Consider the following 23622-nt stretch of genomic DNA (forward strand, 5'->3'; position numbering starts at 1 on the left):
TTTCTCATCCTTGCTTAGAATCCTTGAAGTCTACTATCTTCTAATATTCTTTTAGTTTCAATTAACAGAAAGCAAACTCCAACTAGCCTAAGCAGAATGCAGTGGTTGGAGATTTGTGGGATGCATTCTGGGGTGGCATATGGGTTTGAAGGACAACCAGCCCAGGACACTTCGGGGACCAGGACTCTGTGTCTTTAAGAATGTCAGCTTTATGGGGGCGCCTGGGTGGCTCAGTCAGTTGAGCTTCAGACTCTGGCTCAGGTCCCAATTTCATGGTTTGTGGGTTCAAGCCCCACATGGGGCTCACTGCTGTCAGAGTGGAGCCTGCTTCGGATCCTCTGTCCCCCTCTCTCTCTCCCCTTCCCCTGCTTGTACTCTCTCAAAAATAAAACATTTTTTAAAAGGATGTCTGCTTCATCCTTTCAAAATTTTCTCCATGACGTTGGAATCACGGTCGCTGGCATCAGCAGGACTCCTCCTATCTTAAGTTCCTCTCCTGAGAGGAAGTTTGCTTTCCTAGCTCCAATTAGAACTGAGAGAAGGATGCCAGTCGGTTCAGCTGGGGTGACATTCCCATCCGATGGACTGGCTAGGGAGCAAGGGTGGTTCACTGGAGAATCTGGTAGCTCCCCTTTCGAGCATGCTAGCAGTATGTAGGGCAGAGCAGTCCCCCCCCAAACAGTGGCGGCCATTCTCAGGTGAGAGCATACATTGTTCACAATGAAAATTACAGCTCTCGTTTGAAAGCTCCAGAGATACACCGCCTTCTGTGGGTTGGCCCTACCAGGCTTCCCCTTTCAAATTCTGGGTTCACAACAGTCTATTACTTAAGGATTCTTGCTTCCAGGGACCAGTTATTAAAATAGGATAACAGTTTCATCTGAATGAAAAAGGCAAACATGATCTTTAAGAGATCCGAACACTTTTACCATAACTTAACAAGGTTAGAACTGCCCGACGGACTGATGAATAAAATTTCCTCCATTTACCAACTGGAAACTCAGGAAGGATGTCTGCTCTAAGGTCTCAGTTGGTGAGGGACTGGACTGCTTCTAGGCTAGTACGTTAGACAGGAAAGACCAGTGTCTCAACAAGTAAGTGCAGCCCACGGACTGATGTTTGATTTTTGGCTTTATTTTATAAAAATACACAACTTAAATACATATGACACTCTCTATACAAGACATAAACAACTGTTGGATCTAACATTTTCAGTTATTTCGACAGAAAGCAAATATGTAAATTACCTCGTAAGAGCAAAGGGTTTCTTTAGAGACTCTGCATTCACAGTCAGAGGGGACGATCGCCCCGTGGGAAATCAACGCAGGGCACTAACCCACGCCGTCCGACCTGCCAACAAGTCATTTCACCAACAGAGCCTTTTTGGCACGGCTTAATATTGCACTGCTTGTTAGACACAATCTAACTTACCCACATCACAAATTTAAGCTTTGTGTTTTTTCTAGAAATGTTTAATGGAAAAACCAATGTGCAAACATTACTGTCTTACAGTTGTGCTAAGTACCAAATATGAGAAGTGTGAACCTTTCTTCACTTTGCAAAACTTGCAAGGGAAGGTGGGTAGCTATATTTCGCAGCTAAACTCATTTTCCAAAGTTTTACAAAAACGTTGGCAGACTGAGAGTGAGCTAGATGGAGTGCAGCGGAGAAGGGAGTGACATTCCAGCGCCTACAGAAATTACTTTTGAGAAGGGCACTGTCACTGTCACTGTCAGAGGCAATCTGCACACGGCTCCACCCTTTCTAACTTGGGACTGAAATACCTCCCTCCCCCCCCACCCCCGCCCCGGGTCACTGTTCTCTGGGGAGCAGCTACTGCGCTACTGATTCAGGGCTCCTGGGGGCTGCTTACGTACTCTGGCTTTCTTTCAGAAACTTAGCTGCCTTATCTATGGCTCTTTTAACTAACAGTGAACTAGGTACTGGCTTATTCGTGGATATAAAGAAATTATTTACCAGTTGAGAATTCAATGCATGAGCACATACTAGGGTAAGTTTCCTGAGGTAAATGTAAGCCTTAAAGAATAGTGTGCAACCTATAGAATTACAGCAATTTATCCCGGGTAGCAGCACAATGCTCTAGGCCTGGACTTTTAAGCTAACAGGCTAACAGAGCCAAGGACACATCTGTGTGAAGAAATGAAATGATGAGCTGGAGTAAAAAAAGTGTTGACAGCTGAGAACATCAATTCAAAAGAAGCCACAAAGGGAAAAGGAGGGGGGACACAGGAGGGTGTATGTTAAAGTGCTTAGGTAGGATGGGCAATTAGTTGGAAAGGCCTCAAGGGATTTCTAACAAGCTTTAAAACTGTTAATTCTTGGTGACTCAGACGTGGAGGTAATGGCTTTTCTTTAATAAGAGCTGTTCGAAACTTTTCATTCTTTTCTGAAAAACGAAATTCTCCATCAAATTTTTTTAGCCGATGGAATGATTCTGCTACTTGTTACTCTCACCGATGCATTTTGAAATCCTAAATGAAGGATTAACAAGGCTGAAGGACTTTAATCAAGTTGAACCATAAAGTACACGTTTATACCAAGAATTTAAATTAATGCACAGAGGTCTACGAAGTTTTGTACGAAGTTTGTATTGAAAACCTTTGCACTGCAAATCATGCTTTATTATCCCTTAATATTCTACTCGAGGATTATGGCACTCGGACCAATTCTAGGACCCTGAAGTTTAACTTTCTTCTCTTCTTTCTTTTACATAAATGAAGTCATTCACGGCCACCCCTCACATGAATAATGAAGGTATTGGGAACTGAGTTCCAAGACGTAAGAACCAAAATCAGGCTAAATTCCAACAAGTCACTCATATAGGAATGGAAGCACAAGACCTCTCTGCTCATCTGCACAACGTAGTTGAATGAGGTGACCAGTCTGGTCTTCAGTAACAGTGATGAACCCGGCACAGGCTTTCCACAGGGCCACATACTCTGAGCTGTCACGTCAATGTCGGCTGACACTACCATGCACAATCCCTCGTTTACATGACTCTAATTCTGTTGCAAGAATACATCTACATTTAATTACTTTAGGCATGATGAAGGCCTTAAGCAAAATTTAAATTTGCAAAAATTTTGGGTTGGAATTCTGTAGTCCTGGAAGCTATTTAAAATTTAAAGTCCAGAGCAAAATCCCCAGGAAATCACATATCGAACTCAATTCGTAAAAAAAAGAAGCGTTTTCAATATCACCAAGATGAAAAGTCATACTAGAAAACAATGCTCTGGTTTCCAGACAACAAGCTCAATGCAGCCCTAGTGCAGCCGCACAAAGTGAAGCTGCTTTGGAGAGAAGAATCCAGAAGACTGCAAAGGGCTTGAGTTAAACCAAACTGGCTTTTCTTCTTAGGTAGAAGGTGAATGCTGTTTGGTGATCAATATGGGATAGTTGTTTAAAATTCACAGACCGTAAAATTTTATGTACCCTAAAGCCCCAATTAGTGCAGGGTGGTCACAGCTAACAATATGAGTAACATACCGAGATTGATGATAATATGGGTCAAACAGTGAGACTAGTTCGGTAAGCTCTGGAAGAATGGTCAGTCTCGATATACTTGATCTTCATCCATTCCTTGGATACTGAGGAGGAGACTATGGCAAGAGAACGTGTTTCTCTAGGTGAAACCAGTTTTCATAATCTGTAGTTTAAAATTATCACTATTCAGAAATATGGAGCCAAAGCAAAAATTAGAGATTCTTTCCACTCAGGCCTTCAGATCTCTCCCTCCACCACCACCCCAAGGACCCATACTTGTCTCTGGTCAACCAGGACTTGCTGGGGAGGGCTGTAAGGTCAAGGCTTGTAAGGGAGGCTGGAGGAGGCAGTGGCCAAAAGCCAGGGATTCAAGAAGCGAAAAATGACAGATATGGTATATTAAAAATAAATAAATAAATAAGAGGAAGAGAAGAGGAAGAAGGGGAGCTAATGTAGATGAGGAAGTGAGGACGAGGCACGGCTCGTGGGGGACTACCCTGCCTTTCCTGCCTATCCGGGGCAGACAATGCGGAAACAAGAAAAGGCATAAGCCTCATAGGGGGGCTTCTCTGCCGCCGGGCATCAGACAAGCCCCGGCAGGGTGGGCTTGCCCTTTGGCCTTGCCTCTGGCCTTGCCCTTTGGGGATACGTGCACAAGCTCTAGTGTGACCTGCAAGCACTTCTGTTTGGGGTCAGATTCCTGATCCCTAGGTGCACGATACTCCCTACCACTACCAGTGCCCAAGTCCATGGCTAAAGAAAGGCCTCAGATCCGGGCCAAGCCCAGGAGCAGCCGGTGTAGCCAGAACTCGTGGCTGCCACGGCCCTTTCTCTGTCAGGACCAGCTCGTCCCTCCCCCTGGTGGCTGGAAAAGGGGACCAGACTGCAGGTGCCGAAAGGGCTGCTCCACTCAGAACTGTAACACCTCAACTCACAAACTTCCAAAGGGCTGTCAAGAGTTCATTAATTATAGATTGAACGATGGTTCAGATACCACCTAAGGAACTTGTAAAAGGAACGACTCGCTTGTGAGGTTCCACCAAACTTTGGGGGTTTTTGATATTGTTTCCTTGTTTTTGTTGTTTCCTTCTCTGATGAATTTTAAAAAAAAAAAAAGAAAGAAAGAAAAAGTGTAAGGGTTCTCCTATCCTCCTTCCTCCCTCCAGAAACCTCACGGACTTTCCTGAGTGAAGTGCATATGGGATGCTACAATTACAGAGCTTACAAATGAAAGGGAAAAAATTCAGATTACCTGGAAATATGAAACGAACTACAGTGTACAAGGGGTGCTCGGTTCTCTTCACCGCTCTGAAAAATGTCTGCGAAACGGTAACAGGCACCTCGATTTCTAATTTACAAATGACAACACGGGTGAAAAAAGCAGTAGGATTTTGTGGAGAAAAAAAATCCATGTTGGTTATTTCCCGTCTAGGGAGAGTCAGTTTGTACGTGAGGCCCACACTTGTCTTTGTCTCTTACTTCCTATTTGATGTTTTTCAGGAGGGCTGTCCGGGCATTCACAACTGCTTTGAAGGCATCTTCGCTACCAGGCGCCACGCACTTGTCAGGGTGAAGCAGCACAGCGAGTTTCCGATAGGCTTTGTTGACTTCATCCCTACGAGAGAGCAGCAAAGCTCTGTGTCAGCCACAGGCCAGCCCCCGCCCCCTGCAGCTGGGCTGTCAGGGGTTCCATAATAACTCTTGCAGAAAGTATCTCCCAAATAATGACCACCTCTTCTCAAAAGGGGGACTAAAGGACTAGGAGACCAACAATATACAAATAAGTAATACGTTACATAAAAGTAGAAAGAGAAACACAGGGTGAAGTGAGTATGGAAACACCAAGAAAGCCCTCGGTAAAAGAAAGATCCGATGAAAAGGTCCGCAGTACCCAGCAGGCACTCACGATGAGGGTGTGGGGCGATTGGGGAAGGCCTCTCGAACAGGGTTCTGAAGGAAGGTGGGGAAAGACACAGCAACTGGGAGAGAGCTGGCAAAGACTAGGAACGGCAGGGCCACGGCATGAAGTTCCATGAGGACACCGCTGGGAGGTAACAAAAACAAAGTTGGTCAGGAAGCAGGGGTCAGTAGGAGAAGGGCCTTGGAACTAAAACAACAAAAAAGTGGATTTGATGAACAATGACATCAGTAGGTGTTTCGTGACAAAAGGGTGCTAAGAAAGCTGTTTTTTGAACTTGGGAGACAGGTAGGAGGTTGTCACAATAACCCAAGCACAAGTCCCAAGAGTCTGGATCAAGGTGTTTGTGGAGACAAACAAGCGAAGACGAGAGATAACATCATGAGTTGGCAGAAGCAGATGATGAGCTGGATGTACGGGTGGAGAAAATGTTAGGAAATGGGCTGAAAGGAGTTCCAGGGTCACAGGAACTCAGGCTCAGGGAAGATGGTCACACCATTGACCAAGAAAGGGACGCTGCAGAGGGGTACCTGAGAGCTACAGAGAGAGAGAGAAGTGAACATAATCCAGAGAGGAAAGGAGCAGCACAGAATGTGTCCGCAAAGGCCAGGAAAGCTCCAGGAGGGCTCTTTAGGCTTCGGAGCTCTTCAAGAAGCAGGGACCGGCTGGGGAGGAGCCTGGAGACCACATGCCCCTCTCCCTGCTCTTCAGCATCCTCTGGTGTCAGGCTCCAGACGCTTCTAAGTGCCCAGCGCCTCCTCTGGCCAGGTTTAGCTCTGTCCTTACCAGATGGTTTTATTTCCCAGCTTCCTTGTGTCATTCAGGGCTCCAATTATCCTACAAGCCTGGATGTGGTGCTTTCCCAAATGCCCTAGTTTTTCTCCTTCCTTTTTTATCAGAAGGATTTCTATTTGGCTCTCTGAATTAGAGATGGTCTTTGATTATCTTGCAGGTGACGGAAAATTTGTGTGTCTACCTGGAAAGACTGAGGCCACAGGGTCATCTTAACAGTTCGGGCTGGGGGCATGTATTGTAAGGCTTTTTTCGCTTTCTGCTCTCAGACGAGTCCCCAATTTTCTTGTTTTAAAAGATGCACGGGGCTTTTTTTACTTTTGATATTAGCTAACAAAAATCCTATTTTCCCTCTCTGAAGAAATCTGAATTGCCAGAATTCTTCTCCAAAATAAAAAATATATCAAATATTTTTAACAAAGTAACATATTAATTCTACTGAAAATGAAAATTTTCTTAAAGTTCAAGAATAGTAAACACATCACTGAACAGACAATAAAACTCTTTATACCTTTAAAAACTGCTTATAGGTTCTCTGAAATGTGCTCACTGCCGTATAAAATCTGTTTGATAGACCCAGAGAAACAAAGATAAGAAAAGTACGTGTTTATATTGATTAACAGTATAGAACTTAAGGAGGTCCTATAAATTTTGGTAGATTCCAATTAACATAGTAAATAAGTAAGGAACCCAAATTTTATTTTTCCTTCCCGTTCTAAGTTAACTAACAAGTAGAGTTTCTTAATTTTAGAGCCAGTATCTCTTGGAGGTGAAACGGAAGACTTTAGAAGGAGACTACGGGAATCCAAAAGGACATTTAAAAGGCACGATTAATTGAGCTACATACATGAGACCATCTGAATTGTTCAGGTGCTTAAAGCCTCCTCAGTCATGCCTGGCAAGTCACGGTGACCAGTTACTGTCTCGCTCTCCCCCTCCCCTCTTGCCTTCTAGACTCGAAGATATGCTATGAGACCAAAATGGAAAAGAGAAACTTAATGCTATTGGTGCCAAGAAGGCATTTCAACATGTAGTTTTCTTTTGTGGGAATAAAGATGAAAACGTAGAAGGGGAGAAGGATGGGGAGAAAAGTTATGGTATAAAATAAAAAGATCCGAGAACCCTCATAATTCCAATAAAAATTATAATATGTGCAGTAACAGAAGCGTTACATTGTTAAAAGTTATATAACCATACTGAACAAGGATTTATTTTTACACAAGCAACAAAGAAAAGTGATTGTATTTCTCTTCCTCCCAAATATTTCTTTTGGCTAAAAATAAAACCATTTAACATAAATTCACACACAGATGAGGACCTAGCAGTATTTTAAGTGCAGCAGAAAAGAGACAGAATCAGCCTAGGGTCCCTGAACATGTGTTTAGTCTCACGAATCCCAGTTTTCTCACCTATAAAATGAAATGTTTGGAGAAGCTGCTAACGTTCTTTTCCTCTTCTAAAACTCTATGATTTTGTAAGGTATTTTTTTTTTAAGGTTACATTTGCTTGTAGGCTCTTTTTCAACACAGACAAAATCAGAGCATGCTGTTTCAGAAAGTTTTTATGCAATACACCACAAAGTTCCCTCATCAGGCAACTGTGCCCTCTATTTTGTTTCTCTGGTGCTCAGTTAATTCAGTGAAGAAGAGTTATAACACAATCTAATACATTTCTACAAACTTCATATTTCTAGCCAATTACAAGAAGATGTACCGGACCTATAATATTGACAACTGATAGCACTCAGCACTAATATCCTAGAGCATTGCTTACCTTGAGGCCCCAGGTTTGACTCCCAACATGTCCCAACTGTCCTTACTGTTTCGAATTCTGCGAATGGTGTCTGCTTGTTCTTTGGTGAAACTAGCGCTGCTATTCGTGATAGGACGTTTCCCGCCATTTTCACATAAATCAACTATGGATACGTAAAAGGTCTGCAAAAAGAGATCATCCCAGAATAGAACTGACTTTGTGAAAACCGGAATTCCTTTTAAGCATAACTTAAAGAATTTTAATACATTCCAATAACTCTTAAAATTCACCATAAAGCAAATACAGTTTGGAAGATTTTTTTTCTTTCATCCTACTGTGTATGTTTATATGTGTGTGCGTGTGCTCGTGTATTTTTTTTAAGAACACAAAATTATAAGGAATAAAATTTAAATGGCTCATAATCCTATTCTCAAATAACCATACTTGAAGTTACAAAGTAGTAGATGAGGGGCGCCTGAGTGGCTCAGTCGGTTGAGCGTCTGACTTCGGCTCAGGTCATGATCTCACAGTTTGTGAGTTCGAGCCCCGCGTCGGGCTCTGTGCTGACAGCTCAGAGCCTGAAGCCTGCTTCAGATTCTGTGTCTCCCTCTCTCTACCCCTTCCCCGCTCTGTCTCTGTCTCTCAAAAAAGAATAAATGTTAAAAAAAAAAAAAGTAGTAGATGAATACCATTAGAAAAATTCAAATGGTAAATGAAAGTGTAAAATGAAAACTATGTCTCTCTGTCCCTCAAGTTCTTCTCCTTGAAGTAACCATTGTTAATATTTTTTTTGAGTATCTTTCCAGAAAAATTTTCTATCAGAATACCAGTACCTCCATCTACACACTAAATTTTTACATAAAAGAGAGCAGATTAAACATACTGGTTAGCTCCTTGCATTTTTTCACATAAAAATAGACCTTGGGCCCTTTCTCCAGCTGCCTCTAGACACTTTCTTCCTTTTTAATGACTGTTCAGTATTCCGCTGTGTGACTATATCTTAATTGATTTAACCAGCTCCCTATTTTCTTAGACAAGGCTATTGTTTCCAGGTTTTGCTACTGCACACAGTGTTTTAGTGAATACTTTGTGTGTGTGTGTGTGTGTGTGTGTGTGTGTGTGAGAGTGTGTGTGTGTATCTCCACACACTTGTGGAGATACTGCTTTAAAACAAATTCCTAAAAGCAGAAGTACTAAATAACAGTGTACGGGCATTTTAATTTTTGATTTTGACAATTTTCATACGAAAAAACGGTGTCGTTTACACTCCCATCACAGTGTCTGACAGTGTTATTTCTCTACACCCTTGTCACTATGGGGCATTATCATACAGCTTCCCTTCTGCCAAACCTACATGTGTCACACAGTTTTAATTTGCATTTCTTTAATTGTAAGTGAAGTGGAGTGTCTTTTCATATGCTTATTGCTTTTTCTGTAAATTGTTCAGATTCTTTGCCTATTTTTTTTGTTGTCTGAAGTGAAAACTATTTTTTGATCCTGCTCATATCTCATACTCTGTGCACTGTCACCATAGAGACTACGCAATCTGAAAAAGAGAGAAAAAGGGAAGAAAAATAAACATAGCCTCAAGGACGGTGGGACAAAATCAAATGGTCTGATACACATGTAACTGGAGTCCCAGAAGGAAAAGAGTAGAAATAGAGCCAAAAAACTTTTTAAATTTTTTTTTTTAGTCTTTATTTTTGAAAGGGAGAGAGAACATGAGCAGGGGAGGAGCAGAGAGAGAAGGAGACACAGAATTTGAAGCAGGCTCCAGGCACTGAGCTGTCAGCACAGAGCCCGACACGGGGCTCAAACTCACAAACCGTGAGATCATGACCCGAGCCAAAATCTGATGCCCAACCGACTGAGCCACCTGGACACCCTGAGCCAAAAAACCTTTGAACAAATAGTGGTGAAAAACACCTGCCTAGCAATCTGAGAGACTCAAGAAACACCACGCAGGGCAAATATAAAGAGAACCACACCCAGGCACATGGTCCACATGCTAAAAGCCAAAGATGAACTCTTGAAAGTGGCTGGATGGGGAAAAAAACACAACACATTATGTACAAAAGAATAAGAGTAAAAATGGGTGCTAACGTCTCATGAGATTCAACACAGGCCAGGAGAGAATGGACCATCGCCTTTGAAGTGCTGAAAGAAATTTAATTTTCAACAGTCATTATTTATAGTCCCTGAAGAAGTCACTTTACTACTCTTAGATACTATCACATCGGAAATGAGAACAATACCCATCATACAGTAAGAGTCTCAAATGAGATGAAACACGTAAACTTCGCCAGAATGATAAAATACTATTCAAATGATTAAGCATCGTTACTGCACATGAATAGGTATAAACTCACACAGGACCATGTGCTAAATGGGATACAGAGTGTGGCAAGCCAACATCAACCTTATTTGGTCTTGAAATAGAAGCTACTGATGCCCAATTCAGCCTGTCAGCCAAGGATGAAACTTGTCTTCTAGTAGGGGCGGTGACATCTTATGAGAAAGAAATTCAGCATAAAAGATTAAATAAAATCCCACTCAATAATTAAGAACAACTCATTACAGTATAGCTACACTCTTTGAAATGTTAAAAATTCCCAAAATATCAGATATATTCATAAGAAAAAATGCATAATTCATGCCACCACTTACCTCCAAATATATCTGTAATTAAGAGTTGACTTTATAATTTATTATTTTAAAAAGACTCATTCCCTTAAAATGATTCAAGATTAGTAATTTTTTAAAAATGACCATTCATTCAGGTTGCAATATGAGTACATCCTTCCATCGCCTACTTGGTGGGTAAGACCTTATTTTTATGTGTGACTGGCTGGACTCTGCAATGACAGTCCCCTATTCTCTAGCTGCACCATACACATTCACTCTGGCAAGGCAATTTTGCCAAAGTAATGCTTCCACATAACTATGCGTGCAAATGTAACACCATTAACCAAAGGCAGTTTTAAAGAAAATCTTTGTTCTACTGTCAGTATATAATACCTGTCGTTAAACTTGATGATCATCAGAATCACCTAGAAAGGTTTTTCAAAATATAGATTCCTGAGCTCCATCACAGCACTAAGCTTCTGGTGGGTCTAGAGCCCAGAAATCTGTATTTTGAAGAATTTCCTATAGTAACTCTGACAATCACCCAGGTCTGTAGTCAGCAGGCAGACATCACACACACACACACACACACACACACACTCTCTCTCTCTCTCTCTCTCTCTCTCTCTCTCTCTCTCCCTTTCTCTCTCTATCTTTTTCTCACCAGCTTCTGAAAGACCAAGCTTATTCTAATGACAAATTCCTATTACATTTTTGTTTCTCATAATTTAAACTAAAACTGGGCATGATCAGCCTTGATACAAACAAAACAATGCTAGTTTACCTGGAACATTTCATTGATTCCTTCTCCGGTTTGTGCTGAAGTTTCAAAGTACAAGAACCCTTTGCTTTCGGCCCAGAGACGTCCTTCGCTTTCATCTACACAGCGGTGCTTGGTACAGTCAATCTGAAATAGGAAGTTGGAGGACAGAGAGAAGACCCCAAACATGACCCACTAAAACAGGCCCAGTGAGGTCTTCATCAATTCTTTCTTGAAGCAAAAACCACTCCTAAAGGAACCCCCAGCACTAGTATATGCAATTATACGGACCACAAGGGACAAAAAAAATTGCTAATATTGAACACAGACTGATATTCTGTGGCAAAATGGCAAGTGCCTGTCCCACACTTCCCACTTTTTCCTTTGAGAAAACTCTTCCTACTCAGAGGGTCTACCTATCCTGCTCAGTCACCAATACCCTTCCCCAAGTATGGCACCAGAAGAAAATGGATAAATATCCTGGCACACCAGAGTTTGTGGCTTTATTCTTTATGTCTTAGGGACATAGGTTTTGAAAAGATGTTGATTTCTATATCATAGAATAAGGACTTCTTTTCATTTCTTCCCCCAAACTCAGAGCTACACTCCTCCCATAATGAATTCAGAAGGTTGAGCAAACATTTCCAAAGCAGTTACCTTGTTGGCACACACCGCAAATACAATATTTTCCATGTTTCCATGAGGTCCAAGGTCTTGTTTCATCTCTGCCAGCCAAGCATCAAGGGCATCAAAGGAGTCCTTCTGCCCAACATCATAGACCAGTATTACACCCTGTGTATCCTTGTAAAACTCATTACGAACCTTCACATAAAAGAACAGGTGCACAAATTGTAGGTTTTGTGATTTTATAAGAATATATCTCACAGTCATGAATGTAACAAAGTGTGTTCTTGGTGTAGTCATAGTATTTGCTATTATATCTCAATATCTACTGGTCTTTAAGGGACTTTTTAGAAAATCAAAATAACATGATAAAAAAAAAAAAAACAAGTTTCATCTCGTGATGAAAACAACAGCCTCCTGCCCCACCCTCCTCACCTTGAGTTCCATTCCCTGGAAGCAATCTTTTCGATTTTCTTTTATTTATTTAAAAAAATTTTTTATGTTTATTTTATTTTGAGGGGGGAGGGGCAGAGAGAGACAGAGATACAGAATCTGAAGCAGGCTCCAGGCTCTGAGCTGTCAGCACAGAGTCCGACATGGGGCTCAATCTCACAAACCACGAGATCATGACCTGAGCCAAAGCTGGATGCTTAACCGACTGAGCCACCCAGGCACCCCAAGGCAAATTTTTTTAATGTTTATTTATTTTTGAGAGACTGAGAGAGACAAAGCATGAGCACGGGAGGGGCAGAGAGAGAGGGAGACACAGAATCCGAAGCAGGCTCCAGGCTCCAAGTTGTCAGCACAGAGCTGGACACGGGGCTCGAACCCACAGACCGCGAGTTCATGACCTGAGCCGAAGTCGGACGTTTAACTGACTGAGCCACCCAGGCACCCTGAGGCAATCAATCTTTAATTCTTGTTAGTAGACCTTAAAATAACACAAATTCCATAGAGTGAAGCTCTTCTTAGGAAGAACCAGAAAGTGAGTGAACAATGAAGAACTTAAGGCAAAAATGACATAAGCGTCAGCAATAGGCACAGACCTCTATATATCACATCCCAAAGCTGGCTCCCCCAGAACATCAGGCAGAGCTTCCCCATGACTCTTGGGTCTGCACACCAACTTTAGAACTCTGAACTCAGAGCCTCAGTGTGATGTAATGGGAAAGAGCACAGGCGCTGGAGTCAGATCTGGGTTCACACTTATTACTAGTTGTGTGATCTTGGGCAAGTCACTTAACCTCTCTGCATCTCAGTTTCCTCATCTGTAAAATGGGGACAATACCACTTCACAGGGTTATTATGAGGATTAAATGAGATACTGAAGGCAAATCACCTAAATGGTGCCTGGAAAACAGTGTATATAAGCACCTTCCTCCTTCCTTCCTCACATTCATTCTGATTGTCCTTTGATATTTTTTATTAGAAACGGTGTCTCACTTCTGGGGCATGTACGTAACTCTAGGAAGAGGCAGCACGAAGTATAGGACACACTGACGTGGCAGAGGCAATGACAGGTGGGGTGGGTGAGGAACGACACTGACAGATTGGGGGTTTCAGCCAAAATTCCAGTAAGAACCTTGACAGAGGCCACGCATTACCCACCTTCTCATGGAATTCCAGTATAGACGCACTCACGCTGGATATGCGGTAAGAAATGAAGACATCTTACACGCATCAGGCATGAAGTTTAGGTTTCTGAGTACAGATAGACACCTGAACCAAGACTGCCTATGCCTACTAATTTGCAGAAACAGAAGAAGCTATCCTCTACAATTAAGACCAACAAAACCATAAAGAATGTAAAGTGATGAACGGCAAGAGTCTTCTCTCCAGTCCTCATGGTCCTCAGCCCACCCGCAGTAGTGAAAACGGGCCTCTCCCTTCTTCCCTGAAACTCATGTTGCCTTGGCTCCCTTCTCCAGGTTCTTAACTGGTCTTTTACCAACTCCTCCTCTCTCCATTGCTCCCGCTCCAGCCTGCCACCATCCTTCCCCAAATCCTGTCCCGGGCCCTCAGACTTTCTTCTTCCATCCTTCCTGCCAATTCAGCAACACCAGCCACCTGCACAGTTTCAACTGTGAGATCCTGCAAGGTGAGCCTTTTCATCTGTTCTCGCAGACCTGCATTTCCAATTAGCTCTAGACTCTTCCAGCTGAATGTCCTGCCAGAATCTCAAATTCAATGTGTACAACAGAAAAGCCTCCATCTTACTCCTTCCCAATCTCTTCCTTCCCTTGAACTTCTAGTCATACTAGAGGCACACCATTCTCTGAGTCACGTGGATTGAAAGCCTAGCGTTAACCTTTGCTGCTTTCCTCTGCCTTTTTGCACATCAGGGACAAACAATCCTGTGGAAGCTTCCTCTGCCATATTTCCTGCACCTGTCACTTCCTTTCCATTTCCACTTGCCAACATTACACTATCGCTTGACTACCAGTCCAAGAGTTTTCTAAGTAATCTCCCCAGCAACATTATACATGCTGTGTATTTATCTTTTGAAAGCCCTGGTTCAAAAATTCTTTAGTGTTTCCCTACTGCCAACCTCCTAAAGTTCAAATTCTTTTAATTGACGTTAAAAGTTTCTGATCAGACCTCCACCAACTTTCCAGTCTTACCCTCCTCCTACCTGCTGCACTTCAAACTGGATAATCTCTCTTTCCCCAAACCTAATTCCACCTGGAAACAGACACCTCTTTACCTTCAATCTTTCAAGTTTAGCTATAACACCGTATCTTTCATGTAGTTTTTCTCTGCCCCGAGCCTCATCATCTAACCTCCTACCCCTGCCAAACAGAATCTAACTTCTTCATCCCTGAAACACCACAGGCTCTGTGCTTCTAGTAGCGCTTGTTATCACCTCCTGTCTAGTTTTATAGTTGGTAGCATATACAACTGCCTTCCCCACTAGACTGTAAGAATGTGAAGGCATGCATCCTGATACGTCCATCTTTGTGTCGCCAACAGGGCCTAGCGGGTGAAAGTATTTGAGACATTTTAAATCAAGAATAGCTGAATGTCAGGGGGCGCCTCGGAGGCTCAGTCGGTTGAGTGTCCAACTTCAGCTCGGGTCATGATCTCCTGGTGGGTCTAGAGTGATCTCGCAGTTCGTGAGTTCAAGCCTCACGTCGGGCTCTACGCTGACAGCTCAGAGCCTAGAGCCTGCTTCAGATTCTGTGTCTCCCTCTCTCTGCCCCTTCCCCGCTCATGCTCTGTCTCTCAAAAATGAATAAACATTAAAAAAAATAAAAAAGAATAGCTGAATGTCAGGAATGAAAGTAGAGGCCAAAGGGGAAAGGAACGAATTCCAAGATGCAAATGATGTTATCCAGAGGCAGATTTGTGTGTAAACAGAGACTTAGGCAAGCCCCACGGATTTCTCTTTCAACTGACTCAAGTTCAAGTCTGGGCTCAGCAGCTAGTTACCTCTGTAATCTTGAGTAAGTTGTTTTATGACCTCAAGCTTTCGTTTCCTCATCTGTAAAAACGAAAAGGTCAAAGTCGATGCCTCAATGGTCCCCTACAGTTCTATTATTCTCATCTCCCAAAACAGCTTTCTAATATTAGTCCTGGAAGTCTTGCTGCATCCAAAGTTTAATTAAATAGGATGCTAAGGGAATCGGGATTATTTCTTAAAGCAAAGATGGCAAACTTTCCAGCTTATAGGTCAGAGAAAGCTGCTAGTTTAATATCACTCGGGCCTCAAGAGGTTTCTATAGACCACGTAACTCCTACCAACAAGCCCCAGAATATAGTTGTGTACATCAGTGGAAGCAGGACTGCTGGTAAGATACAGGCCCGCCATTCCCTCACAATCCTCTCTGACATTTCCTCGGAGAGTGCTGTCTCACACTCTAAGCGACTGTCCTTTCTCAGCAGACCCTTTGGGTAAACCTGTCTGGAGGACAGATGACAACAGAAGCTTCAATGGAGGACAGGCCTCAAGGACTGGGGGAAGTCAGGGATCATGAGAATGGCTATGGGTGCTTCAAAACCAGGTGTGTGCTGAGCAAAAGTATACTTTGGGCAGCTTGGGACTTAGGAAGACGATGGCTTCGGTCTTGTCAAAAAGGAGGGTTTGAGCTGCAGCCAGCCAACTATTTGACAAAAAAGGAGAAATCAAAGCTATTCAGAGAAAAGGTACTTCAGAAGTGGTGATTTCAAGGAGCTTCTATTAATTATGCTTCTATCTTTTTAAGCTGCTGAAAAAAAGCTATTATAATTTCAGGTTGCATTGACGGAAGTCTGGTGTCTAATGGTAGGAAGTAAAGGAACACTCAGTGTTTTTCATTAGACAATCTGGAATGTTATGTTCGGTCCCCAGCTCCCTATCAACTAACTAGAAATTACCCACAAAGGATGCTGATAGGCCCAGCTGGGGCAGGACTAGAAAATATTTTACCTGAAAAAGACCAGATTAACGAATATTAGAAAGTTCTCTTGTAGAAGCACAGACTCAGTATGTTGCTCCAAAAACAAGGCCAGAATTAATACTGAACGTCAAAGGAAGGCAGCCTTCATAAGGGAGCCGTTAATCTAGAGTTTTTAACTCTATAAAGGATGAACTTGTGAAGCAGTGTGACCCCATCGTTAGAGACATTCATTCTCCAAACTATTCAGTCTGTACCACTCAAAACTATCCCGTGTACCATCCCTGGATTCCCACCAATCTACGTAACCCTTCCTTATCCATCAATGCTCAATATAAACATTGTTTCCTTCAACAAGACTTCCTGTCCTCCCAGATAAGCTAGGGCTGGATATTAAATGCTCCTAAGCAATCTGTCATTTGTTCAACATGTTGTGCTCTGACATATTTATGTTCCATGTGGACAGGGGCTATGTATTACCAGTAGCCAACACAGAAACTGGCATATTGGTATGAGGTGAATGAATGATGGCCATTGATCAGGAATGCTACAGAAAGAAATCCTACAATGGGCAGAAAGAAGCTGGACCACATTAGTTCTCAGACATTTTCTAACTCTCCATTTTTATGACTTTGAAGAAATCTAAGATTTATTCTAGCATTTCCAGTAATTAGAATCTGTGTCAAGTTTGTGGTAATCTAGAACTTCTGTTCTTTTTTCACTGACAGTACTCTATACTTGTAAAGTATAAGCCTCCACATTTAAAAAGATTTCATTTTAGGGGCACCTGGGTGGCTCAGTCGGTTGAGCATCTGATTCTTGGTTTTGGCTCAGGTCATGATCTCACAGTTCGTGGGTTCGAGCCCCGTGTTGGGCTCTCTACTGTCACCATGGAGCCTGCTTTGTTTGGATCCTCTGGCCCCCTCTCTCTCTGGCCCTCTCCTGCTTGCTCTCTCTCTCTCTCTCTCTCTCTCTCAAAACTAAATAAACATTAAAAAAATAATTCATTTTACCTATATATTTGGGTATATTCACAAGACGGAAGATTTTACAGGCATTACATTATTATTTTTTTTCCAGGAAGATAGAGTAGATATACTTTTCCCTATTCTTCCTGCTAAGTACAGGTAAAAAACCCCGAGTGGTATATATAAAACCTATATAAGAAGACATTGGAAGGTAGAGAGAAGAAAGCAGATAAGCTAGGGACCTCAAGGCCCAATGAATGACACAGTGGTAAGTTTCCTGGATTTTCTTTTGCCTCATATATCTAAGATATGTAACTGAAGAAGTACAACTTAGAAATGTCAATGGGTACAGGCAAATAAAAGCCCAACAAAGCCTGTTCTCTGTAGCCAAAGGGGCAGATTTCTCATCAGAATCCACGGAGGCCAAAGGAAAGAAGTACACTATTTTTCAAGTGCTGAAAAAAAAAAAAGAAATATCAACCCAGAACCCTATAACAAGAAAAAATATTCTTCAGGCACAAATGGGAAATTGAGACAATCTCAATCAAAGAAAACTAGGAGAGAATCTGTTGTCAGTAGACTTATGCTAAGAGAATGGCTAAAGGAAGTTCTTTAAATAGAAAGGAAATGATGAAGAAGGAGTATGGAATACAGCGAAGGGTGAAAGATCAGAGTAAACAAATATGTGAGTGAATATAACAGGCTTTCTTTCCTTCTTTCTTGAGTTTTCTAAATTATGTGTGACAGTTAAGCAAAGATTAAACACTGTCTCATGCAGTTCTAAAGGTATATTGAGAAAATTTTAAGACAATCATAAATGGGGGAAGATAAAGAGACGCAAAGGGAGGAAAAGTTTCTACAATTCCACTCAAACTGTTAAAATGATGATATCAGAAGACTGTGATAATTTAAATAGTGTTATAACTAGACCACCCACTAATGCGGCCATTCAGAGATTTATTCAAAACCCCTATGGAGGAGTTTGAGAAGATGGCGGTGTAGGAGGACACTGGGCTCACCTCGTCCTGCTGATCAATTAGATTCCACCCACACCTGCCTAAATAACCCAGAAAACCGCCAGAAGACTAGCAAAACAGACTCTCCGGAGCCAAGCGTAGACAAGAGGCCCATGGAAAAGGGTAGGAAGGGCAGAGAGGCGGTGCGCACTACACGGACTGGCGGGAGGCAGCCGGGGCGGTGGAGGGGCAGCCCACCCGGCAGGGCAGAGCCCCCGAGTCTGGCTTGCAAAAGCAGAGGGGCCGGACTGCGTGAGTTCTGACAGCCAGCGGGACTTAACATCTGGAATGTTAAAAGTCAACAGCTCTGCTCGGAGAGCGGGAGGGCGAGAGGACACCAGGAGGGAGAGGTGTTGAGCCCTGGAAGACAGAGCTCAGCTCAGCGGGGAACAAAGGCGCTGACCAGCACCATCTCCCTCTCCCATCCCCCAGCCGAAACCCCAAAGGGAACAGTTCCCGTCACCAAACTTGCTTGCATTGTGCAAACACCCAACACTGTGCTTCTGTGGATCCATCCCTCCGACGGGTGAGCCTCCCGCCTGGTGCTGCAGGGCCTCTCCCACAGGGGACCACCAATGGCAAAGCGATCTGAGCCTGCCCCTCCTGCCCCTGTGCACCTTGCGGATCCACCCCGGCTAATACGCCAGATCCCATCAAAGCAGCACCACAAGCCTGGCAGTGTGCAAGTAGCCCAGACAGGGGCCACACCATTCCACAGTGAATCCTGCCCCTGGGAGAGGGGAAGACAAGGTACACACCAGTCTGACTGTGGCCCCAGTGGTGGGTTGGGGACAGACATCAGGTCTGACCGCGGCCCCACCCACCAATACAAGTTACTCCAGACAGCACAGGGGAAGTGCCCTGCGGTTCCACGTCACCCCAGGGACTATCCAAAATGACAAAACATAAGAATTCTCCTCAAAAGAAACTCCAGGAAGTAGAGACAGCTAACGAATTGATCAAAAACGATTTAAGCAATATAACGGAACATGAATTTAGAATGATAGTCATAAAATTAATTGCTGGGCTTGAAAAAAGTATAGAGGACAGCAGAGAATCTATTGCTACAGAGATCAGGGGACTAAGAAATAGTCATGAGGAGCTAAAAAAAGCTGTAAATGAGGTGCAAAATAAAATGGAGGCGACCACAGCTCGGATTGAAGAGGCAGAGGAGAGAATAGGTGAATTAGAAGATAAAATTATGGAAAAAGAGGAAGTTGAGAAAAAGAGAGATAAAAAAATCCAGGAGTATGAGGGGAGAATTAGAGAACTAAGTGATGCAATCAAACGCAACAATATCCGTATAATAGGAATCATAACTGAGAACTTCCCTGATCTGGGGAAGGAAAAGGCATTGAAATCCAAGAGGCACAGAGAACTCCCTTCAGATGTAACTTGAATCGATCTTCTGCATGACATATCATAGTGAAACTGGCAAAATACAAGGATAAAGAGAAAATTCTGAAAGCAGCTAGGGATAAACATGCTCTAACATATAAAGGGAGACTGATAAGACTAGTGACAGACCTATCTACTGAAACTTGGCAGGCCAGAAAGGAATGGCAGCAAATCTTCAATGCGATGAACAGAAAAGTATGCAGCCGAGAATCCTTTATCCAGCAAGTCTGTCATTCAGAATAGAAGGAGAGATAAAGGTCTTCCCAAACAAACAAAAACTGAAGGAATTCATCACCACTAAACCAGCCCTACAAGAGATCCTAAGGGGGATTCTGTGAGTGAAATGTTGCAAGGACCACAAAGTACCAGAGACATCACTACAAGCATGAAACCTACAGACATCACAATGACTCTAAACCCATATCTTTCTATAACACTGAATGTAAATGGACTAAATGCGCCAACCAAAAGACATAGGGTATCAGAATGGATAAAAAAAACAAGATCCATCTATTTGCTGTCTACAAGAGACTCATTTTAGACCTGAGGACACTTTCAGATTGAAAGTGAGGGGATGGAGAACTATCTATCATGCTACTGGAAGTCAAAAGAAAGCTGGAGTAGCCATACTTATATCAGACAAAGTAGACTTTAAATTAAAGGCTGTAACAAGAGATGAAGAAGGGCATTATATAATAATTACAGGGTCTATCCATCAGGAAGAGCTAACAATTATAAATGTCTATGCGCCGAACACGGGAGCCCCCAAATATATAAAGCAATTAATCACAAACATAAGCAACCTCATTGATAAGAATGTGGTAATTGCAGGGGACTTTAATACTTCACTTACAGTAATGGATAGATCATCTAGACACAGGATCAATAAATTAACAAGGGCCCAGAATGATACATTGGAACAGATGGACTTGACAGATATATTTAGAACTCTGCATCGCAAAGCAACAGGATACACTTTCTTCTCTAGTAACATGGAACATTCTCCAAGATCGATCACATACTGGGTCACAAAATAGCCCTTCATAAGTATAAAAGAATTGAGATCATACCATGCACACTTTCAGACCACAATGCTATGAAGCTTGAAATCAACCACAGGAAAAAGTCTGGAAAACCTCCAAAAGTATGGAGGTTAAAGAACACCCTACTAAAGAATGAATGGGTCAACCAGGCAATCAGAGAAGAAATTTAAAAATATATGGAAACAAATGAAAATGAAAAAACAATAATCCAAACACTTTGGCATGCAGTGAAGGCAGTCCTGAGAGGAAAATACATCGCAATCCAGGCCTATCTCAAGAAATAAGAAAAATCCCAAATACAAAATCTAACAGCACACCTAACGGAAAAAGAAGCAGAACAGCAAAGATACCCCAAACCCAGCAGAAGAAGAGAAATAATAAAGATCAGAGCAGAAATAAACAATATAGAATCTAAAAAAACTGTAGAGCAGATCAATGAAACCAAGAGTTGGTTTTTTGAAAAAATAAACAAAATTGATAAACCTCTAGCCAGGCTTCTCAAAAAGAACAGGGAGATGACCCAAATAGATAAAATCATGAATGAAAATGGAATTATTACAACCAATCCCTCAGCAATACGAGCAATTATCAGGGAATACTATGAAAAATTATTTGCCAACAAACTGGACAACCTGGAAGAAATGGACAAATTCCTAAGCACCCACACACTTCCAAAACTCAAACAGGAAGAAATAGAAAACTTGAAAAGACCCATAACCAGTGAAGAAATTGAATCAGTTATCAAAAATCTCCCAACAAATAAGAGACCAGATGGCTTCCCAGGGGAATTCTACCAGACATTTAAAGCAGAGATAATACCTTTCCTTCTCAAGCTGTTCCAAAAAATAGAAAGGGAAGGAAAACTTCCAGACTCATTCTATGAAGCCAGCATTACTTTGATTCCTAAAGCAGAGACCCAGCAAAAAAAGAGAACTATAGGCCAATATCCCTGATGAATATGGATGCAAAAATTCTCAACAAGATACTAGCAAATCAAATTCAACAGCATATAAAAAGAATTATTCACCATGATCAAGTGGGATTCATTCCTGGGATGCAGGGCTGGTTCAACATTCGCAAATCAATCAATGTGATACGTCACATCAATAAAAGAAAAGATAAGAACCATATGATCCTGTCAATTGATGCAGAAAAAAGCATTTGACAAAACTCAGCATCCTTTCTTCAACGTTTTTATTTATTTTTGGGACAGAGAGAGACAGAGCATGAACGGGGGAGGGGCAGAGAGAGAGGGAGACACAGAATCGGAAACAGGCTCTAGGCTCCGAACCATCAGCCCAGAGCCTGACGCGGGGCTCGAACTCACGGACCGCGAGATTGTGACCTGGCTGAAGTCGGACGCTTAACCGACTGCGCCACCCAGGCGCCCCAGCATCCTTTCTTAATAAAGACCCTCGAGAAGGTCAGGATAGAGGGAACATACTTAAACATCATAAAAGCCATTTATGAAAAGCCCACAGCTAATATCATCCTCAATGGGGGAAAAACTGAGAGCTTTCCCCCTGAGATCAGGAACACGACAGGGATGTCCACTCTCACCACTGATGTTTAACATAGTGTTGGAAGTGCTAGCATCAGCAATCAGACAACAAAAGGAAATCAAAGGCATCCAAATTGGCAAAGATGAAGTCAAGCTTTTGCTTTTTGCAGATGACATGATATTATACATGGAAAACCTGATAGACTCCACCAAAAGTCTGCTAGAAGTGATACATGAATTTAGCAAAGTCTCAAGATATAAAATCAATGTACAGACATCAGTTGCATTCATATACACTAATAATGAAGCAACAGAAAGACAAATAAAGAAACTGATCCCATTCACAATTGCACCAAGAAGCATAAAATACCTAGGAATAAATCTAACCAAAGATGTAAAAGATCTGTATGCTGAAAACTATAGAAAGCTTATGAAGGAAATTGAAGACCTATGGGACCTCATGAAGATAAAAAGCTTCTGCACTGCAAAGGAAACAATCAACAAAACTAAAAGGCAACCAACAGAATGGGAAAAGATATTTGCAAATGACATATCAGACAAAAGGCTAGTATCCAAAATCTATAAAGAGCTCACCAAATAATCCAGTGAAGAAATGGGCAGAAAACATGAATAGACACTTCTCTAAAGAAGACATCCAGATGGCCAACAGGCACATGAAAAGATACTCAACATTGCTCCTCATGAGGGAAATACAAATCAAAACCACACTCAGATATCACCTCACGCCAGTCAGAGTGGCCAAAATGAACAAATCAGGAGACTATAGATGCTGGCGAGGATGTGGAGAAACGGGAACCCTCATGCACTGTTGGTGGGAATGCAAACTGGTGCAGCCGCTCTGGAAAAGAGTGCGGAGGTTCCTCAAAAAATTAAAAATAGACCTACCCTAGGACCCAGCAATAGCACTGCTAGGAATTTACCCAAGGGATACAGGAGTACTGATGCATAGGGGCACCTGTACCCCAATGTTTAGAGCAGCACTCTCAACAATAGCCAAATTATGGAAAGAGCCTAAATGTCCATCAACTGATGAATGGATAAAGAAATTGTGGTTTATATACACAATGGAATACTACATGGCAATGAGAAAGAATGAAATATAGCCTTTTGTAGCAACGTGGATGGAACTGGAGAATGTTATGCTAAGTGAAATAAGTCATACAGAGAAAGACGGATACCATATATTTTCACTCTTACGTGGATCCTGAGAAACTTAACAGAAGACCATGGGGGAGGGGAAGGGGAAAAAAAAAAAAGGTTAGAGAGGGAGGGAGCCAAAGCATAAGAGACTCTAAAAACTGAGAACAAACTGAGGGTTGATGGGGGG

The 23622-nt window shown here is 42.2% G+C and overlaps 1 protein-coding gene across 4 annotated transcripts in view; it reads right to left on the bottom strand.

The window, feature by feature from the left end:
• Positions 1-1113: 1113 nt before the first annotated feature.
• The window catches only part of DNAJC27 (DnaJ heat shock protein family (Hsp40) member C27), a 34603-nt gene continuing 12094 nt past the window's right edge, over positions 1114-23622 (bottom strand). For 2 of the 4 annotated variants that reach the window (XM_040496213.1, XM_040496212.1), the window contains exons 4-7: positions 12009-12173; positions 11376-11498; positions 7988-8148; positions 1114-5119 (exon numbers count right to left, since the gene is read on the bottom strand). In XM_040496213.1, the coding sequence (XP_040352147.1) occupies positions 4987-5119; positions 7988-8148; positions 11376-11498; positions 12009-12173 (582 nt within the window). In that variant the 3' untranslated portion in view covers positions 1114-4986. Of the gene's footprint in view, positions 5120-7987; positions 8149-9792; positions 10475-11375; positions 11499-12008; positions 12174-23622 lie in introns of those variants that run through there. The other 2 variants (XM_040496215.1, XM_040496214.1) reach the window with 2 other exon arrangements.

This window comes from Herpailurus yagouaroundi, unplaced genomic scaffold (assembly GCF_014898765.1).
Source record: "Herpailurus yagouaroundi ecotype Mexico unplaced genomic scaffold, PumYag 188, whole genome shotgun sequence".
In the NCBI taxonomy this organism is placed as follows: domain Eukaryota; kingdom Metazoa; phylum Chordata; class Mammalia; order Carnivora; family Felidae; genus Herpailurus; species Herpailurus yagouaroundi.